Genomic DNA, 24,973 nt, shown 5'->3' on the forward strand with positions numbered 1-24,973 from the left:
ATTTCCAATTAGATGGTTTCTTCCAAACCTCACTCTAACCAAGCTAGTGCAGTTTTTCAGGCTTCCTGGGACAGGACCAACAAAATTGTTGTGATAAATGGTGATGTTTTTGAGTATTCCCGAGAGGCATATATTTGTGGCAGGTACCCAGACAACATGTTGTCACCTAAATGCAATATTGTCAAATATGCAATATTATTTATTTATTGTGGTATTGAGCGAGTTAATTTGTTGCTGAACAACCTTAGAGTAGAAAGGGATTTCAGCTTTCCTATTTCTGCAAGAATAAAGCCAGATAACTGATTTTATTGGAGGTTCAATTGGGTGAGCTTTGTCAGGTTTCCTATACTGGAAGGAATTTGTCCAGAAAGTAAAGTATAATAGAGGTGTATAGCGGTTAAGTTTCCCAAGTTTCCAATGGAAGCAGGGATTGCACCTCTAAGGTAGTTTCCGAACAACGAGAGCTCAGTAAGCGAGCTCAAATTTCCTATTTCTTGTGGTATAGAACCACTGATGAGGTTTCTGGAGAGGTAAAAGATTCTTAAACTTCGTAGTTGGCCTATTTCCGATGGAATTCTCCCAGTGATTTTATTTAAAGAAAGACGAAGAAAACGGAGTTTGGAGAGGTTTCCAATATGTGATGGAATGGTCCCATAGAGTGAATTATTGAAAAGGCCAAAACTATGTAAGTTGGCAAAGGATGAGAAGTTGAGACTATGGAGGGTCACACCATAACTTGAAAGGTTTAAACTTGTGATGCTTCTTGACTCGTCACAATTGATTCCGGCCCATTTGCAAGGGCTGCCTCCAACCCAAGAAGAGAGGAGAGACTGGCTTTCATTGTCAAGGCTAGCTTTCCATGTTAGAAGTGCCTTTGCTTCCTTTTCTCCCACAGTTCTCTTTGCAGCACCCATAGAATTAGTTACAGAAGCAGCAACATGAGAAGAAGAAGAAGAAACCAACACAAGGACAAAGACTAACAAGAATAAAACACATAGGTTAGAGAGTACCTTTTCTAATAAGCTTACCATGACCCTACTGTAGATGAGCTTGGCTTCTCAATTGGTGGTAAATTTATGGTTGGGTGGAAGACCTTTAACAGCCTGAAGAGGTGTATTTATAGGTGGTAGGAACTTGGAGAGGAATCCTCTCCTGTTCCTGTTCCCGCCGGTTCCGATGTGTGGCCCAAATTGTGCCACGTCGGTTAAAGCAAATTGGCGCTGAAAAAGTTACCATCCACGTTTACTTGCCTTTACTTTTATACATTGTAGTGTATATGTTAGTGTATGTATATATTATATTGTGTATATTTAGAGGAATTTACTGAAATATCCTTGACATTAAAAAATCCCCCAAATTATCCTTCATTTTTGTCGGAAGGAGAAGTACTTTCAAAAGGCGAAAAAGGCGATTGAGGAACGATTGAGGAGGACTTAGAAGAAGATCGCGAGAAGAGGTTGTCGGAATTAGGTTTTCGGAAGTGGAGTGGAGTAGAGGCGATTAGGTTTTCGGAAGTGGATGTGGAAGAAGGTGTTTTCGGAAGTGGAGGTGGAAGAAGGTCAAGGTCGGACTTAGGTTTCAAAGTGGAGGTGGAAGTGGAAGAAGGTCGCGAGAAGAGGTTGCTATTGTTATTGTTACAGTTGTCGAACTGTTGTGACAGTGGTGGGAGTTAGGTTTACGGAGCGGAAGGTTTTCAGAAACGCAGAAGTTTTAATTTCTTTGAATTAACTATATTAAATTCTGTTCGGAAACGCAGAGGTTTTAATTTCGTTGACTACACTATATTAATTTATGTGTTTTTAGTTTTGTTTGATTATTTGTGAAATCCTGAAAAAGTTATTCGTGATAAATAAATTATGTGTTATTACACTATATTAAATTGTATGTTATTAGTTTTGTTTGATTATTTGTGAAATCCTGGAAAAGTTATTCTATAATAAAGAATACAGTATAAATTGATTGAACCCTATTAAATTCTGTCCATCCCTTTCTAAAGTCAGAGGTTTAATTTGATTGAATATAGTATATTAAATTCTGTTTTATTAGTTATGTTTGATTAATTTGAAATGTGAAAGATCATCGTCTAAATTCTGCACATCTCAATAGTCGAAGGGTAGATAGATAGTGGTTTGTTGGAATTTTGCAGTGGAATCTCTTCCAGTCATGTAATTTAGATTAAATTTGAAGAAGATGATAGTATATGTATTAAATTCTTTAGATCATCAAAATGAGATACATTGCAAAATTTTCAAACTCTAATTTATAATTGTGCTATAGCAATTCATAAAACAAGTTTATACCATACAACACAATGGCCTAGAAAATTGTAGCTACAAACTGTGTTTTCTACTTAATAATTATAATTCATAAAGCATTTAACTAATCATATGATTGAGAGGGTGTATTTACATGTTATGCGCTTTAGACCATACAAAATAGTATGCAATGGAGTGGTTCTAAGTTGTTTAAATTAAAGGTCTATTCAATTATTTAATTCTGCAGTCTACTCTAGTCGTTCACACGGGCAGGAATCCTCTCCTATGCTTGTTCCCGCCGGTTCCGATATGTGGCCCAGATAGTCCAGTATAATTCGTGATAGAAGTTATTTGTGATTATTAAATTGTGGAAAAATGAATTGCAAATTATGAAAAATATTATTTGTGTAAGGGAATGCAATGTTTTATATAATTTGTAATGGTAATTGGTGTGTTGTATCTGTTGTTTTGTGGTATGATTTTGTTGTTGAACCATTTTTGCAGTTAATTGTGTGTGTGTTTGTTTTATCTGTTTATGGTTAAAATTTTGTTGACTGACATTGGTGGAAAGGTTGTTTGTGCATAATAGAGTGTGCTTTGTTTTGCTATAAAGAGTGGTTTACAAATAGGTCGGAAGAAGTAGATAGCTTAAAAGAAAGGTCATGTACGAAAAAATTACCTATACAGAAAAAAAATGCAGACAATATCGTTGATCCGCCTCCTTCTCCTACTCTCCAATGTATGATGTAAACCATGCGTAATCAATCTTCTTCTGCAGGGCGTACACCTCCCCCACCTAAATCAACTACTCGTAGTCGTAGTCATACCCGTAAATCATCTGACCTTGGTGATGAGGATTACAATGTTAAGGCGGAGGAAGAGAATTATGATCCGCAGCCAAGCAGTAGCGCATCAGTTAATAATATGGGGCGTGGAGGAGGAGTTTACCTTTTGTTCAAGTAAATATACGTTCATTTTAGTATTAATGTTAAGAATAGCATTTCTATGAATTATTTTTCATTTGTCTGATATTTACGTTCACATGGAAATTGATTATTTAGGATGAATTATTAATAATGGTAGAACATAATTTCTGCATGCCTTTGAAATGGAATTGATGTTTTACTGATGTGTTAGTTTGGTAAATATGAACATTTAGGAAATATTTGGTTCAACTTGTTTATGTTTGAATCGATAAGTCTAATGTTGAGTTAGTTATATTGTATATGATATTGTGTTTATGAGGGCTGCTTTTATGAAGAACTATCAACACGTGCATGGGCCAACGAAGGGGGGAGGTAAAAAAATATTAGAAATAAAATGCAAGGATGCTTGGAATGGTATGACCATGGTGGAAAAGGGTCCATATTATGACGATAAAAGATTACGTGATGCTGAGTTCAAAAGCCATGGAGGCTTATCAGTTAACAAAAAGAAGAAGGAGAAGGTAAGTTGGGGAGTTCAATTAAATTATTAATTTAATTGGTTATTGTGTTGATAACATAATATAAAGTACAAAAGAATGCAATTGATGCTTCCGTACTGGTAGTTAAATGAAATTTTGAATGTGACATGAAATTTATTGGGATGTTGTAGGTTGAATACAAGGTGAAAAGTGGGTGGAACAAATGCTCAATCGCGAAATTCATTAACATAGTAGTGAAACTTGGAGACGAAAAGAGGAAGGATGTGACAGATATAGGTTTTGGCTATTTGTTGAACCTACAATGTGAGCATTTGTCTACCGCACTCTTTGATTACATAATTGGCCATTTGGACATAAAGAAACGGTGCATTCAACTTGAAGATAATCAATATCTGCCAATAAATGCAATCGATGTCCACAAAATCTTTGGGTTACCCGTTGGAATCATGGACATTCCTACATGTCAGCTTTTTAAAGCTGATTGGGTAACTGAAGGTGGATATCGAAGTGGGCTGCATGTAAATGAGCTGATGGAAAGGGTAGAACAGTGTGAGGCTGGTGATGATTTCAAAAGAGCGTTTGTTCTTTTTGCATGTGCTGCGTTTCTAACGCCCAATGGACGTTATAGTGCACATGTCAAAGAATTAAAGGCTGTGCATAATGTGCATGAAATCAAGTCGTACAACTGGTGTACGTATGTGCTTGAAACTTTGATGGCTCACTTGGGTGAATCTGAAGGACGTGGAAAAACGAAGCACGAGTATATCGGATGCGTGCTCTTCTTGCAGGTAAATAACATAACGTACTTATATTTTGCAAAAAACTTATGTGATTAGTATGAATCATGACTGATTAAAGTTGCTGCATTTTAATTCAGCTGCTATATCTGATGAGGTGTAAAGTGGAATACCCCTGTTATCCGACCACGGGCGAAAAAAGTAGTCTTGCTTTTTGGGACACATCCCTAGTACGGGAACGCTTAAAATGGGAGTTGAAAATGGGAGGTTTTGGAATGGGTCAGGTATGACACTAAATTTTACAAGTATTTGCAAGTTCCCAATTTTTGTTGTATATGATACCGTTTCCTTGGTGACGTACATTTGGTTCGAAATATTTATCTGGAATAGTTAATTCCTCTCAAGGCGAATGTGTCCCAGTCTCCGTCATCGTTGTGGTTTGGAGGTGAAAAAGACAATGGTAGTTCTTCGGAAAGTGAGGTTGAGGTAACGATATATTACTTTACGGTTAATGAGTATCAATGAAATTGTGAATATGCCATTGATCAGTGACAGCAATTACAATTTTGTATGCAGCGTTGCGTTAAAGAAATTCGCAATGAAATGGAAACAGAAGCAGAAAACAGGAAAATGTTGAAGAGGAAGGTGAAGAAAATGGAGAGATTGGTCAGAAAAAAGTCGAAAGGGCCTGGAGGAAAACTAAGTGTTTCCACAGGAGATGGGGGAGTGTCCGTTGAGGACAAAGATACGACACTCAATTCTGAAAATGAAGTTGAGAGGGAAACATTTGACTCTCCTGTTGATAGAGGTGAGGAAGCAGAATGTTGTGGTACAGATCATGGCCACTTTAGTCCCACCAGCAAGGATATACTGAATGAGGATGAGAGGATAGAGTTGAATGACGTTGTGGGCATGGCTTTGGAGGAGAACCTAGGAGCAGCACATATAACTCCCAGTTCTTCAGTCATTGATGTTGCGTCGGAAAGTTTACATGGTAAAGGGAAGCATGCGGTGAAACAAGTCAAAAGAGGTGCTAGGAGCAGAAAACCCGTACCATATTGCTTCTCTCCATAGGTATTGAGGGATAGTAAAAAAATTAAATTGACTCCAAAGCAGAAGAAATTGTTGAGTTATGCTGCCGCGCAAGCTGATGATCAAGATAAAGGGTAAGTGTAACCCACATTTGTGAATTTCCTAAGTCCATATATTGTTGTTCATTGTATTGTCGTTTGGGCCTTATTATTTACGAAGAACCATTGTATTAGTGCACGTATACTAATTTGTAAATACTCTGTATATTTGTTAGTGAAATTCTAGTTTCCATATACGATATGCATCTTACAAGGAGGGACATACACGAGTTGTTTCACCCGAACTAGATCTCGAACTTGGTGCATTAATTTTCAATTAATTAATAAAGTTGTGTATGGTTATGATATGATGAACCTATTAAAATTGCATTTGTGAAATTAGATTGTCAAATTCTGGGTAATGGTTGAACCAAGATCAAGGAGGGAATGTGAAGCACCACTATTTTGATAGTTGCACTATCCAGTTTCTGAATTAACACAATGTCATTAAATATGACACTGCAGAGAAGTGCAGGCCTTTTATAAAATAAGCTTCAAGATTCGACGGTCTTCAAGGATTCTGAGCTGGTTAGTTTACTGATTTTGGAGTAATTTGTTGTGCATTACAGTAAAGTAGAAGACGTTTTAAGTACGAATGATTGAATCGTCCTATTTTTTACCAATATGTTTTGTTGTCTCTAAGTTTATGGTCATTACTGTATAGTTATTGTTCCCTGTAATCATTGACAAACATTGGTTTCTACTCATTGTCAACCGACCCAACAAAGTAGTGGACTACCTATGTGGAATTGAACGATCGTACAGATAGAAAGCATTTGGGGATTGTGTGGTAGACATCTATCTAATGAAATCAACCCCATTTGTTAAAGTTTGGTTTATCAAAAATGCATACTTACTTTAGGTTCATGTGTATTACAGAATGAGTTTGTTGTGGTTGCCCTGGGGGAAGACAACTAGCCAGCTTACATAACAAAGACAGACCATAAAATCCCTTTCCAGGATGATCTGTAAGTAAACATATATTTCAATACAAGTGCATAATAATTTTTTTTTTCACCGTATCATAAATCCAATACTATCCTTTGCTGAGTAGATCAGTTAAATAGTATTTGCATATCAGGAATAGTTGTGGTGTGTTGGTTATGAGGTATATGCAGTTCTAGAATGACACTAACTTCAATCAGAAATTTTGTGTAAGTAGTGTTATCATTATAATTTCTATGTATGTGTAAAATACATAAGGTATAAGTTGTAGTATTGTCTGACAGTAACATTTTGTAATATTACAGGTAGACTGCAAGCCAATGCGTTCTGAGGTCCTTGTGGAACTATTGGATCATCCTAGGAATAGAGTCCGAGAGGAGTTGTATAAGGTCGCCAAAGTTCAAGGAGATGATTGATGTCAATGCTATATTTATAAGGAAGATTTTGAGAGTGGGTCACTTAGGCCTTGCTTAGAATGAAACTAGGTAAACGCAAATGACACTATCCATGAAACTCATCATCTTTTACAGGTACTGCCTTAATAAATATTATTCCGATTTAAGTATAGATGAACATACAATAGGAAAAATTAAATTAATAGACCTAAAGATTGGCTTAACCTAATGAATATTTGCTGAACACAGATAATTATGATTTTTGTGAACTGAACACTGTTTTGCATGAACAAAGACAAGGTTGAATTTTTTTTATTTGTGAACAAAGAACTTGTAACTATAAAACAATGATATATGAGTCTCGGGTCATATGCACCATCTGCCTCTTAATATATCTGTGCTTTTGGAATGAATAGAACAACATTGATGAGTGGATTACATGTTTTATTAATTTATTTGACAGTATAGATGCTACCAGCCTTTCATGGTAATTAATTGTTTGTTCATTTGTCAAAATGCACAATGTGACCATTTTTTTGGAGTATGAGGCAGATTTTGATCTTATCCATGAAGGAAATACTACTACTACGGTGTCCTAAATGAAATTGATTTTATTGAAGTAATCAAAAGAAGTTATGGCGTCATGGTGTTGCCAACTACATGTGAGAGTTAGGGGTTCCTGGTTATTGAGGGAATGGTGCACACTGTTGCAACCTAGTTTCTGAATCAAGTAACAGATCTTTCTTCATAACTTTACTTCATTTCAATCAATGATATATTATGTTGCATTAGTACTTGACAGTGTTATATGCAAAGTTTTTTTTTATCAGTACTTGACAGTGTTATATGAGCATGTCTTGATCAACTTAAAGGAATGCATTATATACTCAATTTCAGATGATTATGTATAGGTGTGTCTTATTGTATGCCAAAATGGACTATGACATAATTCAATAGTTAAGGTGCTTTGTAAGATGCATATCTCCCCGTCTCCTCTCCCTCTCCACTAATCCATATCCATAAGAGTTGTGTGATTATTAGACATCTTATTTCCATGGAATGTCGGTTAATTACAACACGTCTTTTGATGGTAGACCATTTTAATATAGAAATCTAAGAAAAGGGGTTTAGGTGACTTAAAAATGGAAGGTATGTTTTTTGGGAGTGTTGATAGTTAGATAAGAAGCTGTTTTTGTTATATTCTACTATTATATTGAGTCTGACAGCCCTTGTAGTGTTAAAGTTGCAATCTAGATAGTAGAATTGCACAATCTGCAAAAGCTTTGGTCTACGTCTGTGTCGCTTTCCTTTTAGGCAAACAACTCTTCCTCTTTTAACAGGCGCAACATTGGGTCTACGTTCAATATGTCCATATAAACTTAGTCTACTTTCGCTAATATTAGTTTACTCTCGCTAATTTAATTTGGATGAACTTGTGGATTCACTATCCTAATATAATTATAGTTTTATGTGTATTTTGGCTTGTTCACTTTCTATATCTATGATTTCTATAATTATGCATATATTTTTAGTTTTATTTCGTCATCATCTTGAAGGATAGTATGATCTTATCTCCCTTCCTCAATCTCGTCAATCTGGGACCAGATTCTTTAATCTGAATCAGATTGAAACGTGTTAGGACCTTTTTCAAGTTCATCATTGGGTTGGTTGAGTTTTTTCTGCCTCATTGTATATAGAACCATGCTTTGTTATGAAATAGAGATGTACCAACTTGTTTGTATCTTTGATTCTTGTTTGATATTTTGCCTTCAACTTTCAGGTACGATCCTTCAACTGCCATTTACGGTATGGATTTTTATGTTGTCGTGGAACTGCCAGGTTATCGAGTGTGGGCGTCGTTGTAGGTGCAAGTCTACCATTGGATTTCAGCACAGGGTCACAAAAGAGGATGCCATGAAGTGGTTTGAAGTCAAATATGAGGGAGTTATCCTGAACAAGTCCCAGAATATTGGGGGTTAGCTCCAGAGTATCATTAGACCTTATTTGTGTTGTATGCGGACAAAAATCCAAGGATGTTTGCTTCAGTTCATAGTTTTGGAACATGTCTTTTATCTCTTTTATAGACCAAGATATGTTTGTACTTAACAAATTTTGTAAATGAGGGTTCAAAATTCTCACCTCTTCTTTGTGGTTTACTTGGAAGCCAGTTAATTGTTATTGGTTTTTGATTATTCAATTCTTTGTTATTTAGCTATTGTTGTGTTCCAGACCCCGTTTGATTATGGGCGTTATCTTTATGTGCTAATCCTATATGTGTACTGTTTATGATATAACTACCCATGTAATAAGGTACTCATAACATTAGATGGTCACTTGGTGGCAATTAAGTTGCTAGCAATTAAGTTTTAAAATTGTTGACTATTCATTCTTAATTTTAAGGTCACGATATAGCAATTTTTTTTTTGAATTTAGTCACCAAAATCTATTAGTATTTAAATTTTATTTTTTTGACACTAATTAAGTGAACATTTGGGTGTATGAACTTGAATGTTTTAATATGATGATATAAAATTTCAAATTTATAATATTCATGTATCTATTCATCCATGATTCCATGAAGCAACAAGAGCAATAAAGAAAGCTTAGAACTATGAGTTTGAGCATGTTTAAAATTTGAACCTGCAATCCTTTATGTCATTGTTGTTAATTGCTTCAAAACAATTTGCATGTTATATCTCGTTTAATATATAGTTCTCAATGTTTAATCCTTAAAATTAATGTTCTAAATATGTTATAGGGAACATCCACATCATCCATTCGGGTAAAACCCAGAAATTCATAATCACATCACTGGTGAAGAAAGATAATTACAAGTTAAAAAAAAAACATAAGTGTGTCATAAAAAGCGGAATATTTTCTAAGACAATTTCCAAAGCCCAAAGGAAAACAATCCAAATACAACTCTTAATTGACAATTTATGCAAATATAGCTATTTCATTTATCCTTAAATTTTTATACATAAATGTCGTAATAATTTATATAAAACATCACAATAAATTTATAAGACAATGTCCAAGGCCTAAAGGAAAATATCCAAATATAACTCTCAACTGATTCATCAATGTACTGTGATGGTTAAGCTTCCACAGTAGTAAGACATTATTTATAAAAATATAAGGATAAATATTACATATGGAAAAATAAATGTATCACTTAATAGTTGTATGTCGATGATTTTCATTTATGCCTTGGAAATTGTCTTACAAATTTATTGGGGTGTTGAATAAAAATTGTTATTGAAATTATTTATAAAAATATAAGGATAAATTTAAAATTCCTATTACAATCGAAATACCTCGCTAAGGGATCCACTTATGCAAATACGTATGTGTAACTTATGCTGATAGTTATATAGACATTATCTTTCATCATTTCTAAGAAGCATCCCAATGAATTTGTAATTTTGTTGACTTTAGGGTTTACTTCTTTGACGGGTATAATGGAAATAATTTTATATAATTGTTGTTTGGTAAAACTTGAGAAGGACAACTATTCATATAGCTTGATAAACTTGTGCAAAATGTGATTACAAATTTATAGGGAACATCCACATCATCCATTAGTGTAAAACACATAAATTCATAATCACATCACAGGTGAAGAAAAATTATTACAATTAACAAAAAACATAAGGCTGTTATAAAAAACCCAAACTTTGCTAGCAGTTTCACATTTGCATTGCTAGCTTCGAGAAGTCTCACAGTTGAAGCACACATTGGACGTTCATAATTTCGATCCTCCACATCATCCACCAAATTTATGTCTTCTGCCATGGACTGAGAAAATGGTGATTCATGTGGGTTAGTTGAAGTTGCACTTTGAACAATGTTAGTTGAAATAGGGTAACACCATTCCCAGAAGCCGCAATGTTCGTGGCGTTCCTTCGGACATATATAATACAGCTTTCCTTTGTTTTTGCCTTCTTTCCCTATGATTTTAGTGTCTGCCATATTACGTTCATCTCAACACTAACAATTTTTATTCATATACCTTAAGTCTTATAGGTGGTTAGGTGGTTAGGTGGAAGATGACACCTGAAAGTCGAAAAGAAAACATAAGAAGAAATTAAAACGAATTTAATGGGCTATAATATCAGTTCAACATCAGTAAAAAAAACAACAAAAAGAATGGAAAAAAATAAAAATAAAAAACACGCCTGCAAACAAAGAAGAAGATTGTCGATCCGCAATACATACATTCGTTGGCCTGAAATTTCTTCGACTTGCACGACTGTTGGATGAGGAAGCCATTGTACCTTTGTGATTACAGGTTCCAAAAACTGAGAAGGCGTATTTGACTAAGACGCTTCAACGATGAAGATGGATGGCTCGAGAAATTAGGATTTGCAATGTAGGAAAGTCCAAATTTATAGGGGTTATATTTGTAACTGTAACGACCCGAACCCGGAGGTCCGAACAGTTAGCCGGGTCCTTACTTGAACCCGAGGTCATCTACGTCAAATTTATCATGTCTAACGTCCAATCATACTCATTCGGATCAAAACCAAGTTTTCCCAAGGCTCTAAGTCGTTTACCCGAGAGTCAAGAGTGGATATCCGAGGGAAAGATCAAGAAACCCAAAACAGAAGCATTTCGGTCGACCGAAGGGGAGCTTCGGTCGGCCGTAGCAGACTCTCATGTACCGGTCGATTGAAACTCTCCATCGATCGACCGAAATGAGAGAAGCCGAGAGTGTGTGAAGATGGTTCGGTCGACCGAACCCCATTTTGGTCAACCGAAATGAGAGATCCCGAGAGCTGCAAGAGAATCGGTCGACTGATGCACTATTTCGATCGACCGAAATGGCTCTGCCGAGCCTGGAACCTACTACTGAGGCACTGCACTTGTGGGATTGAAGAGAAACTGAAATGGAGACCTGAAAATGACCTGGATCTGAACTAAACCATCAATTATGAGATATTGAACAATCGTAAATTAATATGCCATCAATTATCATTTTACAACATCACTTGCTACAACTTCGTGTAGATATTTACAATGATTACATTAGTTTCATTCTTATGTTACAAGGCCATGACTACTAACATAGTTACATTCCTAAAACAACAAATATACATGGAATGGCCTAAGTACAAAATAACAAGGTAGTAAACTTTAATCACTCCATCAAGTTTGGGATGGATTTTCATCCGCCGGTTCCTTGCCATAACCTGAAAAATATTAAGTATGTGGGGTGAGCAATTTGCTCAGCAGGTGGCACCTAAGACATGCCTCTAGTGTCCCCGTGAATCCATACAAAGAATAGAGCAATAGGAAATGGGGATCATACCATGTCGGGATAAAACCACATAACAATCAACTTTCAAGTATAAACAAGGATATGCTATGCAATGCAATGCATGACAATGTCTCTCCTCATTTTCAGCATTCAAAACCATCACTTTCAAATGGTTAATATAACCCGCCCTTTGGTGACCCCGCAGCGACACGAGAAAAGGATTGGCTAGTGTCCCTGACCCTTGGTACCCCTGCGGTGTCATTATGGGCCCAGCTAGCTCAACCACGCTAGGGCGACTCCCTAGTTCCCTCTAGGCTATATTAACCCTCTGACCCTTTGGTACCCCTACGGCGACCGGGTTTTCATAAAACCAATTCAACAAAACACTTTCCCAAAATTCCCCATTTTCATTTCAATATCAATTATTCCCATCTCTTGCCCAATGTAAATGCATAGATGCATTAATATCATGTCAATGATCATCACTTCACAATTAGCTCAAGTTTGTTTACAAAGTATAGTTCACAAGAATTTTAAAGGAATTTAGCACATGCTCGCATACATCAATAATCTAGCATTTTGAGCACACATAAACCAACATATAAGCATGTGATCACATGGATCATTTAATACACATAGTCCCACAATTTACAAAATACATAACAACTAAATAATTTTCTAGGAACTCCCCAAATTAAGCATGCTAATTAGTCATTTATAAAGAGTTAACTCACTAAGGCACAAGAACATCATGGATTAAGAACCCCTACCTCAATTTGTGCAAAACCCTCAAAATGGGTCTCCAATTTTGAAATCCCTATGGAGCACCAAAACTGAAATTATCGGTACCAATGCGTAGAGCTCGTCGTGCTCTCCGTTTTACCTCAAACGGCACTCCAAAATTCAAAGTATTGAAGATAGAATCTTGATTTGAAGTTTGAAAATCAAAAGGAGAAGAAAAGAAGAAGGAATAAAGGAATTACGGGGAGAGAGAAAGTGAGAGACCAAAATGGTCTCTAGCCTCATATAAGCTAAAGTGGTGGGTCCCACCACTTTCGAATTTCTTTTCCCTTTTTCTTTATGCTAAAAATCTACACCACACAAATGTATGCAATGCATCACATACAAATACTACTTAATCCACATAAATAAAAATACACCAAATGCAAATGAACCCAACCACAAAACGCGAAAAGACAGAAATACCCTTGCATCAACGAAAGTCCAAAAAATGAAAAACGCTGAAAATCGGAAACGTCACAATCTCCCCAACTTAAAAAGGATTTTGTCCCTAAAATCAAGCCATACCTGGGGAAGAAAACAACTCTGGGTACTTAGAGCAAACCTGCTGTTCAAGCTCCCAAGTAGCCTCCTCGACTCCGTGGTGTCTCTAAAGAACTTTCACTAACTGTACTATTTTGCCCTTTAACACCTTTTGCCGTGTGTCAAGGATCTGCATTGGACCCTCTTCATAGGAGACATCTTCATCAACAATCATGTCAACCTAATCCAAAACATGAGATGGATCCGGTTCATACTTCTGTAACATCGACACATGAAAAACATTGTGGACCTTGTCCATCTGTGATGGCAAAGCAAGTCTGTAGGTAACTTCTCCTATACGGTCCAAAATCTCAAACGGTCCAATGAATCATGGCGACAACTTGCCACTCTTCCCAAATCTCATCAAACCTTTCCGTGAAAAAACCCGTAAATAAACATGGTCTCCCACTTCAAAAGAAAGCGGTCGTCTCCGCCTATCTGCATAGCTCTTTTGTCAGCTCTGAGTTGTAAGCAATCTCTATCTGATCAATTTAATCTTCTCAGTAGTCTCTAGTATAATGTCAGGTCCTAAGGCGGCTGTCTCGCCTACCTCAGTCCAACAAATGGGAGATCTACATGGTCTGCCATACAATGCCTCAAATGGAGCCATCTCAATGCTTGCCTGATAACTGTTGTTGTATGCAAACTCAATGAGAGGAAGGTGATCCTCCCAGCTACCTCCCAAGTCAAGCATATATGCCCAAAGCATATCCTCCAAAATCTAGATAGTACGCTCCGACTGGCCGTCCGTCTGTGGATGAAATGTTGTACAAAGATGCAACGCTGAGCCAAACGTTGCTTGAAGTCCTTCCCAGAACTTTGAAGTGAACTTAGTATCCCTATTTGAGACAATGGTTACTGGAACTCCATGTAACCTTATAATCTCTTTCACGTAAAGATTACCAAGTGCCTCTGCATCATCTATTGCCTTAATAGGCAAAAAGTGAGTCGTCTTGGTCAGTCTGTCAATGATGACCCATACAACCTTGTTACCTCTCCGTGACCTTGGAAAACCTGTCACAAAATCCATAGCGATCTGTTCCCATTTCCATTACACTACAGGCAATGGTTGTAACAAACCGATTGGTCTCTAATGCTCGGCCTTCACCTGTTGACAGGTAAGGCATCTAGCCACAAACTGTGCAATATCTTTCTTTATCCCATTCCAGCAATACTGACGCCTCAAATTATGATACATCTTAGTACCACCTGGATGAACTACAAAGCGGGAAGTGTGAAACTCCCATAAGACGTCCTCCCGAAAAACTGTAAGAACCACTAACAAACCCCTGAATCATAGACCTCCATCTACATGTAAGGTCTAATCTTTCACCGTCTTACCATTGGAGATTAAAGCGTGAATGGCATCTAAATCTGAGTCCTATCTCTGTGACTCAATCACTCTTATAACAAGAGTAGGCTTTGCCACAAGACTAAACAAGAATGCTGATTCACTACAACCATCGTCTTCAACACAATACAATCCTGTCTCTGCCAGATCATTAAGCATCTTCAATTTCTGAATAGCTAATCCGGCCAAAGTTCCACTAGATTTCTGGCTTAAGGCATCTGCTACCACATTTGCCTTGCTCAGATGATACTGTAAATCAAAATTGTAATCTTCCAAGAATTTAACCCATCATTTATGTCTGTTATTCAAGTCATTTTGAGAGAAAAGGTACTTGAGACTTTTATGATCCGAGAATACCTCGAATCTCTCACCATACAAATAGTGTCTCCAACACTTCAAGGCAAACACGACTGTCGCCAACTCCAGATCATGAGTAGGGTAGTTGTACTCATGAGTCTTTAACTGTCGAGACCCATAAGCCACTACTCTACCATCCTACATCAACACACATCCCAACCCATCACATGAAGCATCACAATAGATCACATAACCCAAGCCACGCTCAGGTATCACCGACACTGGAGCCATAGTCAACCTTGTCTTCAGCTCTTGAAAAGATGACTCACAGGCTTCATTCCACACAAACTTGATTCCTTTTCGGGTCAATCGGGTCATAGAAGCTTCCAAATGGGAGAAATCCTTCACAAATCTCCTATAGTAACCCGCTAGACCAAGGAAACTCCGGATCTCGAAAACATTCTTAGGTTACTCCCAATTCAAAACAGCTTCAATCTTTGATGGATCAATTAACACTCCACCTTCTGAATTAACGTGCCTAAAAACTTCACTTCTTGTAGCCAAAACTCGCATTTCTCATATTTGGCATACAATCGGTGTTCTCGCAAAATCTGTAAAACAGTGCTCAGATGGATCTCGTACTCTTCCCCGAGTCCGTGAGTACACAAGAATGTCGTCCACGAAAACTACCATAAACTGGTCCAAGTAATCATGAAAAACACAATTCATTTAGTCCATGAATCCCACTGGCGCGTTAGTCAAGCCAAAAAGCATAATAAGGAACTCATAGTGTCCATACCGTGTACGGAACGCTGTCTTTAGGATATCCTCATCCCTAACCCGTAACTGATAATAGCCAGACCTCAAATTAATCTTCGAGAAACAACTGGCTCCCCCTTAGCTGATCAAATAGATCATCTATCCTTGGTAAAGGATACTTGTTCTTGATGGTAGCATGATTCAACTTCCGGTAATCAATGCACAATCTCAAAGAACTATCTTTCTTCTTAGCGAACAAGACCGGTGCGCCCCACGGCGACACACTCAGTCGAATGAAACCTTTCATCCTTAAATCATCAAGCTGCCTCTTTAACTCTTCCAATTCAACTGGTGCCATACGATACGATGCCATAGAAATTGGTGCGGTACCGGGCATTAAGTCAATAGTAAACTCCACTTCTCAGTGTCGAGGCAACTCTGTTAAATCCTCTGGAAACACATCCAGAAAATCACGAACTACCTCCGGATAGTCTTCTCCCACAACATCATCTCCTTCGGCTAGAAGACTAGCCAAGAAATAGTTGCCATGACTTCGTTCTCAAATTCCATACAATGACGAAGGCTGGGAATCACTCCGATCTCCCACGACAAAGAAACAATCTCCCTAAGGAGTGCAAACTGTAACTCTACCTCTAAAACAATCAATCGTGGCACAAAAGAAAGCCAACCAATCCATCCCGAGGATGACATCAAAGTTAGTCATCTCCAGGAGGATAAGGTCAAACACAAAAGTTCGCCCGACAATCACAATGGAACAATCCCGCACAACTTGGCTCAAAGACACTGAAACCCCAACTGGCGTATCAACACACAACGCCTGATCCATGGAATTGACCTCTAACCCCAATGGAAGTGCAAATAATGATGAAATGAAGGAATGAGATGCACCAGAGTCAAAAAGAATGTGAGCCTAAGAACCAAACACTGGAAAGATACCTCGAAGAACTGACGGTCCAGAAGATGCATTAGCCGGTGCGAGTGCAAAAACACGACCCTATGGTGCCTGTGCCTGAGAATTGCCACCCTGAATACTGGACTGCTACGCTGGCATAGTAGGAGCATCCCTCCTAACGGTTTGTGAACCCTGAGAAGACATAACAGGCTGTGGTGGTGGTGGCGGTCTGAACCCTGACTACACTGTAGCCGACTGTGACGGCCTCTGTTGTGACCCTCTGCCACTACCAGTACCTGCTCCTTGACTCGGACAGTCTTGAATCAAGTGACCTTGCTGGCCACACCCATAACAAACCCTTGGAGCTGAAGAAACTACAGACGATCTTATAGGGCAACTGAACTCGTAATGCCCAGGCTGCTGACACTGAAAACAAACAATTCCACTTCTGTCAGACCCAGCTGGTATATGAGTGGTAGGAGCGGATCGTATAGTCTACTGCCATTGAAATTGAAATGAACCACCCTTGTTCTTCTTCCAAGAAGATCCTTCTAAAGATGGCCCTGCACCCCTCTTTTGCTTCCACTATTCCTTTCTTGCGTCCTTATCTTTGATATCAGCTTCAAGCATCAAAACCTTCTCTACTGCTTCAGAATAAATCTTAATGAACTGTGCCGTGATTAACGGCCTCATTCTGTTATTAAGACCGGAAACAAACTTCCGAGTCTTATCAATTTCATCTCTCACCATTTCCGGAGCAAAGCGAGAAAGTGAAGTGAATTTGTTCTCATACTCTGCCACTGACATGTTGCCTTGGATGAGGCCAAGAAACTGGTCTTTTAACTCCCATCTTTTGGAAATCAGAAAATACTTCTCATAAAATAGTTCCTTGAACTTGTCCCGACTCATTTCTTCCACCTTATACCGACTCGTGACTGATTTCCACCAGAGCTTAGCATCCTTAGCGAACTTGTAAGTTGCTAGGATGATCTTCAAATGATCTTTCGTCACATTCATTGAGGTTAACTGAGTTTTAACTTGATCCATGTAGTCATCTACTACCATTGGATCCGCACCTTCTTCAAACATAACCAGCATCAACTGAGAAAACCCCTTAATGATTTTGAGACGCTTCTGAGCTGGCGTCTCCTCAACTTGAACTGTAGGTTGTGGTGCCGACTGCGATTGAGCCGCAATCGTTGCCCTCACGGCACTTTGCAACAAACGATTCAATTCCAATGCCACATAACCTTCACCCACTTCTATGGGTGCTTCAACATTTTCCCTCCTTGTGGGGAAAACTCTTGGGGGACTGAAGTCCCTAAGAAGTGTGTCCTCATCATTTAGTTCCTCCGGATTGGAGCTGGAGCTCTCGCCAACATCACCCCTAGTCGGCCTAGGACCAACCTCCTTGGTTTCTTAATGTCGTGACATCAAGCTATAAAACGAGAAAACGGTTCAAAAATATGACACTAAGGTCTACAGTGGTTGACTCAACATGAAATGATGCCGTAACGACACTAAGCATGCAAAATTACACAAGAAACACCTTCACATAAACATTTAAGCACGTAAGCACATAGACAATTAAGCATGCTTGTTCAAGTAATAAATAAATAGCAATTTAGTCACATAACAAATGCAATCAACATCCCATGCAACCCTATGTAGGCCTCTACCCGTCGTCCTAAAGGTTTTCGAACCATTGCTCTAATACCATTTTGTAACGACCCGAACTCGGAGGTCCGAACCGTTAGCCGGGTCCTTACTCGAACCCGAGGTCATCTACGTCAAACTTATCATGTCTAACGTCTAATCATACTCATTCGGATCAAAACCAAGTTTTGCCATGGCTCTAAGTCGTTCACCCGAGAGTCAAGAGTGGATAACCGGGGGAAAGATCAAGAAACCCAAAACAGAAGCACTTCGGTCGATCGAAGGGGAGCTTTGGTCGACTGAAGCAGACCCTCCTATACTGGTTGACCAAAACTCTCCACCGGTCGACCGAAATGAGAGAAGCCGAGAGTGTGTGAAGATGGTTCGGTTGACCGAACCCCATTTCGGTCGACCGAAATGAGAGATCCCGAGAGCTGCAAGAGAATCGGTCGACTGATGTACCATTTTGGTCGACCGAAATGGCTCTGCCGAGCCTGAAACATACTTCTGAGGCACTGCACTTGTGAGATTAAAGAGAAGCTGAAATGGAGACCTTAAAATGACCCGGATCTGAACTAAACCATCAATTATGAAACATTGAATAATCGTAAATTAATATGACATCAATTATCATTTTACAACATCACTTGCTACAACTTCATGTAGATATTTACAATGATTACATTAGTTTCATTCTTATGTTACAAGGCCATGACTACTAACATAGTTACATTCCTAAAACAACAAATATACATGGAATGGCCTAAGTACAAATAACAAGGTAGTAAACTTCAATCACTCCATTAAGTTTGGGATGGATTTTCATCTGCCGGTTCCTTGCCATAACCTGAAAAATATTAAGTATGTGGGGTGAGCAATTTCCTCAGCAAGTGGCACCTAAGACATACCTCTTGTGTCCCCGTAAATTCATACAAATAATAGAGCAATAGGAAATGGGGATCATACCATGTCGGGATAAAACCACACAACAATCAACTTCCAAGTATAAACAAGGAGATGCTATGCAATGTAATGCATGACAATGTCTCTCCCCATTTTCAGCATTCAAAACCATCACTTTCAAACGGTTAATATAACCCGCCCATTGGTGACACCGCAGCGACACGAGAGAAGGATTGGCTAGTGTCCCTGACCCTTGGTACCCCCGCGGCGTCATTATGGGGCCCAGCAAGCTCAACCACGCTAGGGCAACTCCCTAGTTCCCTCTAGGCTATATTAACCCTCCGGCCTTTTGGTACCCCCGTGGCGACCGGGTTTTCATAAAACCGATTCAACAAAACACTTTCCCAAAATTCCCCATTTTCATTTCAACATCAATTATTCCTTTTTCTTGCCCAATGTAAATGCATAGATGCATTAATATCATGTCAATGATCGTCACTTCACAATTAGCTCAAGTTTGTTTACAAAGTATAGTTCACAAGAATTTCGAAGGAATATAGCACATGCTCGCATACATCAATAATCTAGCATTTTGAGCACACATAAACCTACACATAAGCATGTTCATCACATGGATCATTTAATACACATAGTCCCACAATTTACAAAATACATAACAACTAAACAATTTTCTAGGAACTACCTAAATTAAGCATGCTAATTAGCCATTTATGAAGAGTTAACTCACTAAGGCACAAGAACATCATGGATTAAGAACCCCTACCTCAATTTGTACAAAACCCTCAAAATGGGTCTCCAATTTCGAAATTCCTATGGAGCACCAAAACTGAAATTGTAGGTACCAACGTGTAGAGCTCGTCGTGCTCTCCGTTTTGCCTCAAACGGCACTCCAAAATTCAAATTATTGAAGATAGAATCTTGATTTGAAGTTTTAAAATCAAAAGGAAAAGAAAAGGAGAAGAAAAGAAGAATGAAGAGAGGAATTACGGGGAGAGAGAAAGTGAGAGACCAGAATGGTCTCTAGCCTCATATAAGCTAAAGTGGTGGGTCCCACCACTTTCGAATTTCTTTTCCCTTTTTCTTTATGCTAAAAATCTACACCACACAAATGTATGCAATGCACCACATACAAATACTACTTAATCCACATAAATAAAAATGCACCAAATGCAAATGAACCCAACCACAAAATGCGAAAAGACAGAAATACCCTTGCACCAACGAAAGTCCAAAAAATGAAAAACGCTGAAAATCGGAAACGTCACAGTAACGTTACCAAAGTACCAAAATGGTCACTGACAACCGCCAAGCAACGGTAACCCATTTAGATTTTTATATTTCAAAACCTCATAATTTGATCAGTTGACAATTTAAACAAATTTTGAAATTTTTACATATACGTCAGGTTGCAGTATTGAGTGAGGATAGTAAGGACATATGGACATTTTGATGAATAGTGAATAGAGTGGAGGCAAACAATATGTATACCGAATACAAACAATAAGCCAAAATAAATATTTCATCTTCCAAACCCTAATTTATTTTAGTAACACCATAATGTTTACGTCAAGTCTAATACATGACATTTATTTCACATAAACCATTCAAGGCTTTTACAACGAATTTTATAATTCTATATAATTACTTGAAAGCTTTCCTTGCAACACCATGACATTGAAATCACACCAACAACGATGGCAAGTAATGACTTCTTTGTTAAGAATCCAACATCACCAGTTCATGTGGTTGCCTTCTTCATAGCATTGAGGGATATGTTCAAAGAATCGATTATTGTAGCATTTCCCCTTGTGAATCACTGTAAGCATTTTTTTCGCGCGGTTTTCAACGCTCCCCTGAGTTGTTCATTTCTCCATAGCACATTTAATAAATTAATTCTGGCCTCCTTATGTACTTCGTCTCCAAACAATAACGTAATACACATGACATATGTACACTCAAGTCCACCTCTACGCAGGAATGCCAATCATTTGCTTTGGTTGTACACAATCCATTCAACCTACAACAACCATACAAACATATATTATGATTTACATTTGTAAAGTATTAATTTATGAAAATTAATATTTAATATAAAATAGTAGAAATCATACCACACCCCTTATAAACCTTGCATCATTATTCATACACTCAAAACAATATTGTAAGTAGATACACCTCTTTCCGATTACATGCTGTGGGCCCTCACTTGCTAGTATTTGCTCTGCTACATCATAATGGTCCCATGAAGTGGTCCAAGATGTATTCCCAAGTTGTTGCAGTTACCTAAATAAATTAAATCTCGGAATGGTAAAAAACCAGTAATGCATCAAAAATTCAATGCAATATTTTAGAAATAACTCACCACTCATACTTGTCATGGTAAGAGTTGAAACATATGGCATCAATTCGGCTAACCACGTCATCAATCATATTTTGCAGCATTATCTCCATAAGAGTTGTTCAATCTGTTATGTTTTTTTTTAGAGGAGTCCAATTTGAATACAAGTTTAATCTAACCGTCTAAATATGTAGCCCTTCCTTTAAATGGTAACCCTTCTTTGAAATGGTAACCCTCCCTTTAAATGGTAACCCTTCCTCTATCTTGGAAACTTTAAATGGTAACCGCCATATATGTAATCAATTAAATGGTAACTGATAGAAATTCATTACCCGTCGATTCGCAATTAATTGTACACAGTATTTCAAGAATATATTCCTTTTTTCCAACCTTTAAATGGAAACTGCCACACTGATAGCAATTCATTACCCATTCTACTTAATTGTCTGTCATCTAAAAAAATATATTATGATTCATATAATTCAGAAAATAAGAACCTGTGTAAACTCATGTTCTGAAAGTATCACGCATAATGAAAGAGAAAGTATCACACATAATGATAGAGTTCACACTTCATATATATGTAAGTCAACCAATACTGCGGATTTATATTTTACATATCCAAAGAAGTAAAAAATAACCTAAACCAAAGGACCTGAATGGCTCATAGAATCGAATAAAACAACCAACCATCTCCCCCATAACCACTGAAAAATAGATAGCACCATCAGCGAACCACACAACAACCACAGAATGACCAAAAGTTAGGATATAGTAGACATGGAACATGTCATCCATACATAAACTAAGCAGAATATCACACACAGAGAGCACCATGAGAGAAGCACAAAACAACCACAGAATGATCAATATTTAGGTTAGGAGGCGGTTGAGTCACTTGTTTCCCCAGCACCTCCACTATGGCAGAGTTGGATTCGTCCTGGAAATCCCTCTCCAGGCGGTGGATCCTTCGTCTCATGGCACGGCATAACCGCCAAAGCTGATTCAGTTCTATCGATAGGTTATTGACCCTCATCAGTAGATACTCTAGATTAGGGGCAAAATGATGGGGTGCTGGAGGAGGAGGAGGAGGACGGGGAGGGTTCACTGGAGGAGGAGGAGGGTTCACTCTTCTTCCTCTCCGGGGACCTCGTGAGCCAGAACTACTTTGGGCATGCTGCCTTGATGACATATTTGGTTGTCTAGTGGTTTTAGACGAGTTTGTACTATTTATAGTAAAAAATAGGTGATTGTGGACCATATATTAGATACTTGTTAATTTGTTTGCTGTTAGAAGAGTAAGTTGCATTTAAAATCTGAACTACAATCCAGCATGGAAGAAGGACGTTTCTTAAATGTAATAAATGAGTAGGTCAGTTGAAGTTATTTGGATGTTATTAAAGTGTGACACCAATTCAGAATATAGTAGATAATTAGGACGTGACATGCAGTTCAGTCCATGAAACTAGGTACAAACCAGGTTAGAAGGAAAGTGGTTCAATTCAAGAGAATAGAACATATAAACTAATTTCTATGGAAAAATAATTATCATAAAAATAATTACAAGTAAAATATGTATTTGACGACAAATACATAGAATAAAAATAATTTGAAAACCTACGCATACAACTAGTTTATTAGGACGTGACGTATTATTCAGTCCATGAAACTAGGTACAAAGTCAGTTAGAAGGAAAATGGTTCAATTCATGAGAAGATGAGAAAAACTAATTACTTTGGAAAAATAATTAGAAGTAAAATATAAAGATGACAAAAAAATAGAATAAAAATAATTAGAAGAAATACCCAAACAGTATATGCTTTACATAAACAGAAAAAAAACCCACCCAAACACAAGCTTCAACTGACACTTGAAGATTGTACAGACAAACGAATTTTCTTACAAACACATAACCAATATACTCTCTTTAGCTGCATAAATATTGTCTCTTGGTCGGATGCTTTTCATGGAATGACTGCAAGGCTATTTATAGCCAAAAACTATACTTGGTGTCCAAGTATATTACAAAGCTTCTTTTGGAAGCAAAATAGGTGGCTGGCCAAGAATAATTGTTGTTAACAAACTATTTGAAAGCTTCCTTTGGAAAGTAATTTGGAAGCTTCACCATCCCACTACATTGATGACATGGCAATACATTATTGCCATGTCATTAATGTATTTGCATTAGTCGATCAGTTGAGAGTCATATTCGGATGATTTTGCTTTGGGCCTTGGAAATTATCTTACAAATTTTTTGGGAAGATTTCTATAAACTAGTAAGGGTATAGTATATAAAAACCTTAGGATAAAGTTAACATATTTATTTTCATAAATGACTCAGTTGAAAGTTATATTTGGATGATTTTGCTTTAGGCCTTGGAAATTGTCTTGCAAATTTATTGGGATTTTTTTTTATAACCAAGTGACGATATTTTTTATAAAAATACAAGAATACTAGAACATATATATTTGCATAAATGATCAGTTGAGAGTTATATTCGGATGATTTTCCTTTGGGCTTTAAAATTGTCTTACAAATTTATTGGGATATTTTCTATAAACTACTATGATATTATTTATAAAAATATAAGGATAAAATAAACATATATATTTGCATAAATGGCTCAGTTGAGAGTTATATTTGGATAATTTTGCTTTGCGCCTTGGAAATTGTCTTACAAATTTATTGGGATTTTTTTCTATAAAGAAGTGATGATATTATTTATAAACATACAATGATACTAGAACATATATATTTGCATAAATGATCAGTTGAGAGTTATATTCGGATGATTTTCCTTTGGGCTTTGAAATTGTCTTACAAATTTATTGAGATATTTTCTATAAGCTAGTATGATATTATTTATTAAAATATAAGGATAAAATAAATTTGTATATTTGCATAAATGGCTCAGTTGAGAGTTATATTCAGATGATTTTCCTTTGGGCTTTGAAATTGTCTTACAAATTTATTGAGATATTTTCTATAAGCTAGTATGATATTATTTATTAAAATATAAGGATAAAATAAACATATATATATTTGCATAAATGGCTCAGTTGAGAGTTATATTTGGATAATTTTGCTTTGCGCCTTGGAAATTGTCTTACAAATTTATTGGGATTTTTTTCTATAAAGAAGTGATGATATTATTTATAAACATACAAGGATACTAGAACATATATATTTGCATAAATGATCAGTTGAGAGTTATATTTGGATGATTTTCCTTTGAGCTTTGAAATTGTCTTACAAATTTATTG

At 37.2% G+C, this 24,973-nt stretch overlaps 1 protein-coding gene across 1 annotated transcript; it reads right to left on the reverse strand.

Annotated features, from left to right (window-relative positions):
• Positions 1-305: 305 nt before the first annotated feature.
• Positions 306-1,031, reverse strand: LOC132277720 (probable leucine-rich repeat receptor-like protein kinase At1g35710). The gene has a single exon (XM_059779564.1). The coding sequence runs from the start codon at positions 1,029-1,031 to the stop codon at positions 306-308; it is 726 nt and encodes a 241-aa protein (XP_059635547.1).
• Positions 1,032-24,973: the final 23,942 nt, after the last annotated feature.

The sequence above is a fragment of the Cornus florida genome, unplaced genomic scaffold, assembly GCF_030987335.1.
Source record: "Cornus florida cultivar Cherokee Brave unplaced genomic scaffold, ASM3098733v1 CherokeeBrave_3.0.0_Hap2_Chr10, whole genome shotgun sequence".
In the NCBI taxonomy this organism is placed as follows: domain Eukaryota; kingdom Viridiplantae; phylum Streptophyta; class Magnoliopsida; order Cornales; family Cornaceae; genus Cornus; species Cornus florida.

Coding starts and splice junctions, on each gene's coding strand:
- LOC132277720 (XM_059779564.1), bottom strand. CDS start 1,031: ATGGTAAGCTTATTAGAAAAGGTACTCTCTAACCTATGTGTTTTATTC.